The 13,060-nt window shown below is 34.6% G+C and overlaps 1 protein-coding gene across 1 annotated transcript; it reads right to left on the minus strand.

Moving 5' to 3' along the window:
• Nucleotides 1-10,344: 10,344 nt before the first annotated feature.
• Nucleotides 10,345-11,538, minus strand: LOC122088530 (polygalacturonase non-catalytic subunit AroGP3-like). Its single transcript, XM_042657864.1, has 2 exons — nt 11,425-11,538; nt 10,345-11,317 (listed from the first exon to the last, which is right to left on the minus strand). Exons 1-2 carry the CDS (start codon nt 11,473-11,475, stop codon nt 10,964-10,966), a joined length of 405 nt encoding a protein of 134 aa, XP_042513798.1. The 5' UTR covers nt 11,476-11,538; the 3' UTR covers nt 10,345-10,963.
• Between the last annotated feature and the right edge of the window lie 1,522 nt (nt 11,539-13,060).

A 13,060-nucleotide genomic window follows, 5' to 3' on the forward strand; every position in this document is an offset into this window, starting at 1 on the left:
TCAATGGAGAATAGGGTTACAGCGCTCGTCCTCACACCTCTCAGTATTGCTTGCATTACAGAGAAAGAAACCCTCGTTATGAATATATAGCGAAAAAACCCTAATCCGGATTAAACTACAATTGCCACCCTAATCCGGATTAAACTACAATTGCCCTCAAATAAAAAATTCGAGCGGGGAGCTGCGCCCCCTACACCCCTTGCTATGCAGGGGGGCCTCCTGCCCCCCTTGCAACCCCCACGGCCCGCTAACTGGCTAGTGGGACCGCCGTCCTGCCAGTCTAGGTGCTGCACCAGTACTCCCTGGATTAAACTGCGACGGAATACAAGACATCATACACCAACAATATATATATATATATATATACATTGCCTTTGGTACACAACCTCATATAATCACTGACTCTCTCTCTCCCCTCTCGACCAAGTGTGCCCCCTATATATGGATTATGAGTGCGTCCTCCTGTGTACCTATTGGCTTATTGTACAATATGTCAATACACTTAGGTGGCATGTAGAGCCCTCCTTTAGTCCCCCTATAATTATAATTACTTCCCTATAAATTTACCCTCACACTTTCTGCCCGGTTCTTTCCAATATTTCTAAAATCATAAATTATTCTTTTTAAATTGAATGACATATTTTATGTGAAATGACCATGGTTCTAAGTATTAGTATCAGATTGGCCATATTGAGTGATCCATATTGGTTTAGCATGTCTTTGATTTCATTACTTATATGAAAATTGATATTCTATCGGTCAAACATTACGGACCAAGGGTAGAAAAGTAAAATATATATATTTTTTCAAGAAATCAGGGGTATTTATGTCAGATACTGGTGTTCTGATACCAATACATCTTGATACATATTAGTTTTTAAGAAGGCCGATACCCATTCAGATACCATGCACTAGAACCATGGAAATGAATGAATTTATCCATATTGAAATAAATAAATAAATTAATAAATAAAATTTTGTACCTCACCACTTTGGTTACAATAAGATTTTTCCATAAATTAAATATGTTGCATTAGTTTAAAGTCAACACTTAGGGATGCAAGTTTGGCTTGACAAGCCCGAGCTAGCCCGAGCTAGCCCGAGCTAGCCCGAGCTCGATCGTTCATAGCCTGAGAAAGTTTGGGCTAGGCTTTTCAGCCTGTAAGCTGGGTTGGGGTTGAGATTTCTAGGCCTAGGGTAGGGTCAAGTTGAGCTTGGATTAAGGCATCCAGATGAGTTTAGCCCTATATTATTATCTATAATTTCATACATTTGGAGGTGTACACTGTTGCGTCAGGTAGGCGGCCGACACCTTACTAACATAATCAGTCAATCATCTTTTGCATGGACTCTTGTATTTTGGAGGTGTTGTATTGCTATGTTTCTTTTCTTTTTCTTTCCCCCTTCTCTTTCCTTTCCTTCCTATTTAGACTAGTCATGGATCCATGTAGTTAACCCTATTAAGTTGAGAAAAAAACTTTTTTGTTGTTGTTGTTGTTATTGTGATTGTAATTTCATACATTTGGTAAAAAAATAGAATAGCCAGAATTAGCTTAGCCATAAAATGAACAAAAAGAGCTATGTAGAGCTAGGCTGGGGTTGGATTGAACAAAAGGGACCAGGGGTTGGGTTGGGGATTTAAAAAATCTGACCCAAACAATCAAACAGCATATGAGACCCACCCATCCGTTCCACATTGATACTGTAATTTAAGAGATTTTAGAAGCATCCACAATTTATGGTTATCTTAGATGGAAAAGAATGGTTGATACTAATAATAAAAACTCATTTCTTTACCAAAAAAAATAATAATAATTTTGGATTAGATCAACTATGCATAGAGGTCCTAAACACGGATCATGGTAAGGCTAAAGCCAAAACATTGTTTTTAAAATGATAAACATTATCCCTTATCTAAAATCTAAATTAATCAAAGAATGTTGTTAGTATCCTTATAGGCAGCCGATAATTGCCATGTGATAATTTTTCTGAACTCAAATTGATGCATGAGTAGAGTACGGACCATTGTTTGAGGAATCAAGTTGTATCAGAATTGGCCTTGATCAATCTTCATTTTCAGTATGGATGGTAAAATTGTCTATAATTGAAAACAGGGATATTTTTGTTTGATTCAGATTGACATTGGCTTTGACCGACCTATTTCTAATCCCGAGTTCTCAAACCTTGGTATGATGCTCTACTCATATCATAAGGATTTAAAACTATTTTTATATGGGAAGTGTTTTTATTTCTAGAGAGTTTGGGAACGCTCTCATGCTTGCGAGAGATCCAATCATTGCCCCTTTTGGTTCAATCCATAGGGCAGAAGGTCATATTATAACAAAATGGAGAGACACGAATACAATAGTACTAACATGACAGCCATGGTCCCATGGTTTCAGGTATTGGTATCCTTCGACTATATTGATCATATTGTAATGGTATCAACTGAGACTTATTTCTGACTAATTCGAATCGATTATTTGTATCGTTTTAGGGGTAAAACAGTAATAAAAAGTATAAAAACTGATCGATGCTTGATGATCCAATAGGAAAACTTCTTTTTTTTTTTTTTTTTTTTTTTTTTTAAGTTTTTGAAAGAGAAGAAAATGAATTAAACTATTGGAAAAAGGTAACTATCTACATCCATTGAGTAACTTTGTCTTTCCATATTTGAGATCTAATTATCCAAGTTAAAATATGAGCTACGAAGACATCGGGTCCATCCTCCTGTATAATAAGGGAAGTGGTTCTCTATCTAGGAGTGCGGTCTATGTCAGCACTCCCTTCAACTACCTCTCTCATCCCCAAAACAAGGGGTATGCATGTATTTTATATGGGGAGGATAGTAATAGACACATAACCCAAGGGGGTAGTACAGTTGGTGAGCAACGAACTTGGTACGAGCTAGAAACTCGGACGTCTTGAGTTCGACTCTCATTAGGCATACCTTGGACCACTCACACGCAGATGTTTAGTGTTCTTCACTACTCATTCAACCCTGATGTCAGACGCTTGGATACCCATCGTCTTTAGAAAAAAAGAAAAAAAAAAAAGTAATAGACACATGAGGAAAACAAGGAGAAATGTCCAATAATTCAGCGGAAGATTTTGATTTAAGCCACTAGATTTGATCTCTGGCCATTATTTGGACCGGGCTGGCCGGGTTTATTTTAGTTGGCACTGTGGATTATGTCATAACTAAGGTCCAAGATCCATACTAGAGCCCAGTTCGTTTAATAATAGTTGGGCTAGTCTGTCATGCCAAATGGTAACCCACGTATTTGGCAACCTTTCTTGGTGGAGTTGGATAAGGTTGGATCAAGGATCGTCATTCATTTACGCTTCTGTTTTGCAACAATCTAGCGTAGAGGCTTTCTTAGCGGCCTTTAATGTGTCAAATAATTTGTTATCGGAGAGGGATATGTATGCCACTGGTGTATGATAAATTAGTAAACAACATCGATGAAGACACATGGTGAAGTATCATACTAAAAGGATAAAGAAGTCATTTCAAAAAAGAGAAGAGAGAGATAGACATAATGATGGCATAGCCAATCTTTTCCCTTATTTAGTATAAACCCATTTTTTTAACGAATGTAAATCTTATCATTTTTCATAAGAAAAATATGCAAAAATAATGATAAATTTTTAATGACAATGATAAGTCATTTTCAAATATTTTTACAAAATCTATTTTATCATTTACTCAAAAAAAAAAAATGAGAAATAAAACAAAGGAAAATCAAAAGAAGGTTACAAGTTTTACATACACACATATAGAGATGTCTTTTTGACAAGAGATTCCTTCTGAACACCCTTCAAGGTGCTAAATAATTTATAGAATCTATAATCTTAGTTCTCTGACCTTTTAGTATATCACATTTTTTTTTTCGAATTAGAATAAATATTGTCATTTCATACATATGTATGCTAAATATGTGCATGACAACAAACCTTTTGATAATGACATAATATATGTCAATTTCAAATTATTTTTAAAATATATTTATACCTTTAATTTAAAGAAATTTTAAAAATAAGATAAAGAGCAATTAATAGAAGGTATTAATTCTGAAAATTAATAGAAGGTGCTAAATTCTGAATAAACCTAAAGAGGTGTCATTTAGACAATATTAGGAAAGGAAAATCTATAAAGAATGGTTAAAGGATGTTACATTCATAGTTGGGATAGAGTCAAAAATAGGAAAAAAAATTAAAATAAGTTAGAGAAAATGAAAAAATGAAAAAAATGAGAGAAAATAGTAAACAAGTGGGTTTTGGTTAATTAGGAGGTGACCAACCTCTTGACTTTACGGAAAAATGTCGAACGCCTTTCTCTTTAAGAAAAAATTTGGATAATTAACTTCTTATCCATTCTGTGCTACTTACACTAATAAATAGACCCCTAAAAGATAAGTCATTACAACATACCTTCTGACTTCCCCCAACACTTAATACGTAAGATATTTATTATAATCTAGTGATCTACTACTTAGCATAACTATACAAATATGCAACCATTTTATCCATTTTCCACTATGCATATCTCATATCCTCAAATTGACTAATAACACATGTTTTAATATTAAAATATTCAAATTAATTGAAAATAACTAACACATAACAAAGCACTATCCGGATACCTATGATATCATACTTAATTACATATCATAAATATGATAAGACAGTCAAATGTAACGTGTAAGATGGGTTATCTTATGTAGTTTTTGTCATTAACTGGTATTTACAAAAAAATAGAATAAATAAAAATTAAACGACCAAACAAGTGTATGATGCTGACTCACTGATTAGTCACTTTCAGCGTTTGTCAGTTCTGGTTTAGTGATTAAATAAGGTTTTAGAAAATGCATAAACAAAATAAGGGTTTAGAAGAAAACGTGGCTTAAGTAAAGAGATCTAGCCATTATAATAAATGTTAAATTATAAATTATGTCAGATGATACTAATATTTCAATAATCCCATCTAATGGAGTCTTTTGTCATTAATGAAGATTGACATCAAGTCCTCAAGTGGCAAACAAAATATTAACATGTCCACTTAAGGTTTGGCTTATTGGTACGTATCATTTATGTGACTGATTAAGTAAAGCTAAAAATGTAGATTATATCATAAAATTTATTATTAATTATTTAGATTAGCTGTTTTAATGGAGGCTATGGTCTTATATGATGTGGAATGCATGAAACATGCATGATATATGGTTGACCATACCTTCTTAAGATTTTGGATAAGGCTTAGTTGACTTGTGTTAAGCTTTTCACTTTCACTTAAAAGAGTATTTAAAAAAATGTTTAGTGTCTTATTAAGCTCCAACATTGAATAAAATACCATACCCATAATTTTCAAAGCCCTTAATTGGTGCTTTTGTTTTGAGTAAAGCTTTAGTTGGTTTTTTCTGAATCAGTGTAGATTCTCATTATAAATGAACTGTGGTTTTTTATTTTATTTTTCAACAAATTAAACACTCTCGGCGATATACTCTTTCACTTTTTATTTTTTTTTTCTAAAGAGAAATTCCTTGGAATTTATTCGTTTTATGGTCCGGGTCCAAGGGTAAACCCCAGGTTACATGCAGACACACCTAACCCATGTAACAGATCTATCATGGGATAACTCGAATTAAAGACGTCTATTAACTTAGAACACTCTTGAATCAGCAGAGCTACACCAGGGTTCATATGTAGACTCTTCAGAAATATATCATGTTTTCATTGGATCATAACTAGTAAAACTTTTATTTTTACGAGTAAAATATTTAACTTACCAATACCACAAAAATCATAGATAGAAGTCTAGTTTGAAAACAATACTTGAGCGACAACTGTATATGGGATTGTCTTCTTTGTTTTGTTGGTTGGTGAGGATGATAAGAATATATATATATATATATATATATATAAAAGATATTAGATATATAAAAAAAATATATAAGATATATATATATATATATGTTATTATGTGATTTTGATTTTTGTCTTATTATGTTTTTTATATTTTTTATTATTTATTTATTATTTTTTTTTTTTGACTTCGGAACATAGTCTAAGAGTAAAAAAAAAGGTGCACTTAGTGCATAAGGCTCCTGCCATTGTAGGGTTTAGGAAGAATCATAATGAATTTTCCCAACTCGAACCCATGACCGCTCTAGTCACAATGGAACAACCTTAACAGTTACTACTTTAAGAGTACCTTGTGTAAATTATCATATTGCCCATCACTCTGCTTCCATTGCAGCCAAGTGTTAAGGCATATTGATGAATGATAACCTCTCAATTCCTTCATGTCAAATTCAAAAGTATTTCAACGTTATCATTCAATGACTTAAAAAGGATAATTTCATTAAGGCCCGTCTGGATTGATTTGAGCCAAGAAAAATTATATGACAAACTCAAAAAGCTAATTATACCATCAGTACAAAAATTTCAGTTTTTCGAATAAAGTGATAAAAATTTACTTTCTATACGTTCTGCCTTTCTCTTACTTCATTTCCATTCTAACACTTGGCATGGCTATGCACAATACCTTTGCCAATACATTATTGGTAAGCCCAAATAGGTTATTTTTTGTCCTTGAAATAGAAAAACCGGTAACATGTAATGCATACAAGAGAATCAGATCTTCAATGTTGCTCAAGCTAGACTCTTTTGTCCAGAGTCCAGACCAATCCATTCTCATTTATTCAATGATAAACTTCTATTATGCCAGGGTCAAAATCTAGAAGCTTAAATGCAGTATGGTTTGGATTCCAAGTTAATGTGTCGTAGTGACACACTATAATTGCATGATTCACTTTCTCTTGAGCATGTATATCAACTACATATATTTTTACTTTCTGTAAACATGACTATAATAGACTTGAAATGGGAATGGAGGACTATGACATAATGCTGGTGGTTCAGACAGGTGTCCATGTATGAGTTTCACAGCTCCAACTGTAACATTTTCATAAGATCCTTCAATGCTCTCAGTACTCCATATACATACATTGTGCCCTAATTTCTCAATGATAAAATCAATGAGATCTTCACCGGAAGTTGCACAGGTGCTTCGACCGTCTTGAATTGGTCTTTTCTCACATATCTTGAGGGTGTCTTGAATAAACTCATTCAATTTTGATTCATCCATCACACCAAATGTTAAGTTTGTCTCGAATTCTTGACCCGTTTTGAAGATTGACCCACTCTGACATATTTTGGTGGCGACCTGAATGGGAAGTTTTCTAAGATCTGTGATGGAAGCAGAAGGGTTGGGCCGACAGGCTCAAGCAAGGAGCCCATCACTGATCTCTCATGGGTTATCTGTGATGGAAGCAGAAGGGTTGGGCCGACAGGATCAAGCAAGGAGCCCATCACTGATCTCGTATGGGGGTGCGGGGACGTAGACCCCGAGGTATGGTTTGATCGGATTGACCGTGACCCGATGGGTCGACCCGCGACTTGGAGTATATAATGTGCTATTGCTTGTTGAGAAAGTCATTGAATTTTGGGGGTTTTTCGAGCTAGGGTTTCAGGGTGAGTTTTTTCGCCGCTGTTTGGGTGTAATCTCTTTTCTGCATAGTGAAACATCTTCTTCGTTACCCAAGGATATAGCACACCACCCTGGTGTGTAAACCTCATTAAATCATTGTGTCTTGTGGATCTATTGTCTTTTTATTTTTCGTTTTCTTGGTGTTTGATCTAACACCAAACATCTTCTTCAATTCCTCAATCTGGGCAAATGAAAACGGAACTTTGATGCTAGTGCTCGTGGTAAGAATGATTTATATGGCATTGGGTCCTTTAGATCAGGGACTGTCATGAAACCTCCTCCTTTCATCATTGACTCCTGGAAAAATGGCAATCTCCCAAGGCTAGCAATTGACATGGGTGTTTCATTTGGAAGGTGTTCATAAATCACTTTGATACCGTTCCACTGGGCAATTGGTGGTAATCTTGTGTTGCCCATTGTCATCTTTTCTAGAGCATTTGTTGAACAAGCAATATTAGCTTACAAAATGAATGCAAGTGGGAAGCTATTTCATTTTCCTCCATGATTTTCATAAACAATGCTACTAGATGGATGTTTAATGGAGAAGCCTTTGCAATTAACCAAGGTGGAGAGTATGAATGATTGATATGCTCTTCCTAGTACTCTAAGAATGCATTTTCAGTTTGAAAACCCTACAATTTCATGGGAGAAAAGAACAAAAAAATAAGAAAGATAATATAAGAATAAACAACAACCACATTGAAATGAATGAATAATGAAAAAAACATAATTTTCCTTACACTAAAGTATGCTACTATCAGAAGTCCAAGCAACAAAATGTAATGTTTCCTAGTGGAACTGAAACAGAGAAACAAATAAGTTGAAAAGTTTGGGTATGTGCCTCTATGGGAATGAGTTGGGTTTTTTGCATGGAGGGGGGATGTTTGATTTTATATGGAGTGAAAATTTTATAATACCAATATAAAATTTCAAGTTATTAATTTTTTATTTTTGTTTTTCATTTCAATGGCCAAAGTGAAACATATAATTTAGTGTAATTCTTCATTTTGATTCTTCTAGTTGTATTCAGTCCATTTTGGTTGGTTCAACTTTTTTCATCATTTCAGCTGGTTGTAGATCTTTGGGCCTGAATCATCAGAAATTGTCGCATCGTTGCATCACTTTATCACATGGCAAAACAATGTGGACCTCTAAAAAGTCGTTTTCTAGATCAGTTTGATATTGCAAATTTGACTAAGAGCCACTTATATTCATTTTCCATATTGCTTTGTTCTATCTTGTTGGCCCATAATGGAAATGGCATTATAGACTACTCAGAAGCTCAGACATTTACGTTGTTCAATCTTTATTTTTTCCAAACTTACTAATTATATGACTTGCAACAACCACTCTTTAGTACTTTAAGGCTATGTTTGGAAGCCAAGTCAAGGAAAAAAAAAAAGATAGAGATAGACACAAAAAAGTCAATATCTTATTATGTTATAATAGAAAAAAAGGAGAAGAAAAAGAAGAAGATCAACCCAGTGCACAAGGTTCTCGCTACTGCGAGGTTTGGGAGGGGCAAATTGTAAGTAGTCTTACCCCCTGCTTCGCAGAAGAGGCTATTTTTGTCACAGGCAGGGAGAGTCATAATGTATACAACCATAATTCATGAAGAACTTGTTTCCAAACTCGAACCTATGACCACTTTAATCACAGTGGAACAACGTTAATTTTTTTTTACTTTAAGAATACTAGCTTGTGTAAATTATCATATTGTGCCAAGTGCTAATGCCTATTGATGAATGATAGACCTCTCAATTCCTTCTTTATGTCAAATTCAAAAGTATTTGATGATTATCATCATTCAATGACTTAAAAAGGATAATTTCATTAAAGCTCGTTTGGATTTATGTGAGCCTAAGGAAAAACATATGGCAAACTCAAAAATCTAAATTATATCATCAGTACAAAAATTTCAGCGGTATTTTTTTTTTTAATAAAATGATAAAAATTACTTTCTCTATGTTCTACCACTAATAAAGCCAAAAAAAAAAAAATCAAGAAGTGTCTCTATAACTTGAAGGAAAACAATTCAACTCAACCTTACCCTTGATAAATGGGATCGGAAACATTGATTGCTTCCGTGTACCCTTTTATTGGTTCATGCGCTTGCATAAGAGCCAAAGGGGAGGGCAGAGTTCCTTTGCCCTAAATCTATATACATCAAGATATAAATCCAAATACAATTTGTCACTACTGAATGAAACAAAACACCATAACATGTGTCACACTTCTTCGTTGAAGTTTTTTTACCATACTTTCTTAGCGACATTCCTTTATGATCTTAGACTGATTCTTCATACCGATCTTTCTGCAATTCTGGTTGTGAAACTAAGTTGATTGGTGTGTCTCTGTAAATGATGCTTTGTCATAGTGTATATTTTTGATCCATAACTTCGGCTTCCTTTGTATTGTTAATTGGTCATGTATAATAGGGGTGCAATCGGGTCAGGTTGGGCCGGGTTCTTGAAATCAAGCATTCATCTATTATGCTGGAAAATTGAAGAACAAAATTATGGTTAAACATGAGAATGTAAGGGAGAGGTTTTGTGCATGGTGCATGACTATGCACACAACCATCAGATGGAGGTGAGAGGGGTGCACTGTAAACCCTCATCCCCCCATCCAATAGTTGTGTGCATGGCCATATGCATCATACCTTTGCCAATACATAATAAGCAGTAACCTAAAATAGGTCATTATATTCAAATAGAAAATTCAGTAACATGTAATATATATATATATATATATATATATATAAGAGAATCAGAAGATAATCAGATCTTCAATGTTGCTCAAGCTAGACTCTTTGTCCAGACCAATCCATTCTCATTTATCCAATGACAAACTTCTATTAGGCCAGGGCCAAAACCCAGAAGCTTAAATGCAATGTCGTTTGGATTCCAAGTTGATGTGTCATAGTGACATACCATAATTGCATGATCCACTTTCTTCTGAGCATGTATATCAAATATAAATACTTTCACTTTCTGTAAAACATGGCAATAATAGACTTGAAATGGGAATGGAAGACTATGACATAATGCTGGTGGTTCAGACATGTTTCCATATATGAGTTCCATAGCTCTGATTGTGACATTCTCATAAGATCCTTCAATACTGTCAATACTCCATATGCATACATTGTGCCCTAATTTCTTGACAATAAAATCGATGAGATCTTCATCGGAAGTCGCACAGGTGCTTCAGTCATCTCGAATGGGTCTTTCCTCACATATCTTAAGGGTGTCTGATCCATGTTTGATTCATCCACCACACCAAACATTTTCTTCAATCCCTCAATCTGGGCTAATGAAAATGGAACTTTTGACGCTAGAGGTTGCGGTAAGAATGATCTATATGACGTTGGGTCCCTTAGATCAGGGACTGCCATAAAATCTCCTTCTTTTACCATTGACTCCCGGAAAAATGGCAATCCCCCTTGGTTGGCGACTGAATGGGTATTTCTTTTGGAGTGTCTTCATAAACAACTTTGATAGCATTCCACTGAGCAATTGGTGGCAAGGTTGTGTCATCCATTGTCTTCTTCAGTAATGCATTGGTAGAACAAACAATAGTAGCAAGCTTACAGAACGAACGCAAATGGGAAGCCAATTCATTTTCCTCCATGAGTTTCATATAAAATGCTGCCTTGTGGAGATTTAATGGTGAAGCCTTTGCAAGTAGCCAATGTGGATGGCCTGAAAGACCAATTATATGTTCTTCCCAATACTTTGAGAAGGCATTTTCAGCATGAAAACCCTAAAATTTCATGGGAAAAAAATAACAAGCAAATAAGAAAGATAAATTAGGAACAAACAATAATCACATTGAAATGAATGGATAATGGAAAAACACATTTTTCTTACACTAAAGTATGCTACTATTAGAAGTCCAAGCAAAAAAATGGGACGCGTCATGGTGGAATTGAAACATAGAACCGAATGAGTTGCAGAGTTGGGTATGTTGCTTTATGGGAATGAGTGGGGTTTTGCATGGGGGATAGGAGTTTGATTTTATATAGAGGGAAAACTTTATATTAAAAAATAAAGGAGGTTTAAGGATCAGGTTCTCGTACGATCCTAATCCACACATATAGAATATTAGAATCCATCATTGCTTCGTAGAAGAGGCTGTTTCCAGGTTTTGAACCTGTGACCAACATGTTGCAATAGTGCAACTTACCCGTTATGTCATAGGCTTGCCCACTAATGGGATACATGAGTATATGGCTAGAAATTGTGGAGAGAGCCAAACCTCTAAGGTTGTCCGCATCTAACATGATGATAGCCCCCTAAATCAAAATAAGGTCACCAAAGATTTTTGTTGCCTTTCCCTTTGATCCGGAGGAATTTCAGAGTTAGCCCACCTTACACGTTATCTTCAAAACTGTCGAGGCCTCGAAAAACCGGATGGGACATTCAAAGATTTGGGGGTGGTAGATCTCGAGGAAATATTTTTTTTTTTTTAGCCTACTAGATGTATATTTCTATAAATTACTTGTATAGGGTCTTGCTATAAATTTGGAGGTAGACTTTTTTCCCTAAAATCAATATGAGAGAGGTGTGAGGATGAACGGTTGTGATCCTTTTCTCTATTGATAGTGAACCAGATCTCATTTCACCCGTGGACATAGACAATCTTATCAAACCACATAAATCCTTATGTAATTGTTTGTGTTCTTCATTCTTTTTTGTATTGTTTTAGGTATTCATTTTTTCTACATAGATCATATTTCCTTTGGTCATGGTTCAACAAGTTGCAATATATAAGTTGTGAGCAGATCATATTCCCTTTGGTCATGGTTCAACCCCTTCAAGGGATAACCATCAAGTTGTAATGTTTGGTGATGGTAGAAGTGAAGGGAAAGAAAACTGAAGAAAAACCTGGTTCAGGGGATAATTTTGGTATTAAAAGCTTGATGGATTTGAGTACGAACAATTAATGTTTAAAATCTTAAAAATATATGTTTAATTTGAATGATCTTTTCAATCAGGTGAAACCTAAACTTCACTCCAAGTATCAAATCCCTCATGCACTAGTAAATGACATTTACTATCCAAAAATGTTGCTAATATATACATATTAAAAAAAATTACTAAAATTCAATTTTACAAATACACCCCACTAAAACAATTTCATATGACATCCACAATCCAAAATGTTGTCAACTCAAAATGTATTTCCCATTGAAAAAGTAATTGCAAATAAAAACAAGAAAAAAGCGACTAAGAAAAGTGTGTTCAATGAAGGGGATGCAAAGCTTTCCCTTTTAAAAGGTTATATAGATCCCAAACCTAACACCTCCGATATTTCTAACTCACCTAAAAATCACGAGGTTAGAAATTTGATGAAACAAAAGCTCATCAATGAAAAAGTTGATGTCCTGATGCTTTAATTAATTATGAAAATAATTTTTTTATGAATAACCTAAGCCATAAATTTTTTGGGTTAGAAAAACCACCCATGTGGTTGGCTCTAGGAACAATTCAAATTATTGCTCTA

The sequence above is a fragment of the Macadamia integrifolia genome, chromosome 1 (genome assembly GCF_013358625.1).
Source record: "Macadamia integrifolia cultivar HAES 741 chromosome 1, SCU_Mint_v3, whole genome shotgun sequence".
Taxonomy (NCBI): domain Eukaryota; kingdom Viridiplantae; phylum Streptophyta; class Magnoliopsida; order Proteales; family Proteaceae; genus Macadamia; species Macadamia integrifolia.

Bases quoted from the DNA above. Each gene is read 5' to 3' on its own strand.
- LOC122088530 (XM_042657864.1), bottom strand. From the start codon at position 11,475: ATGACGCGTCCCATTTTTTTGCTTGGACTTCTAATAGTAGCATACTTT. The intron at 11,318-11,424 runs GTAAGAAAAATG...ATGAAATTTTAG, and splicing joins TAATAGTAGCATACTTTAGT to GGTTTTCATGCTGAAAATGC.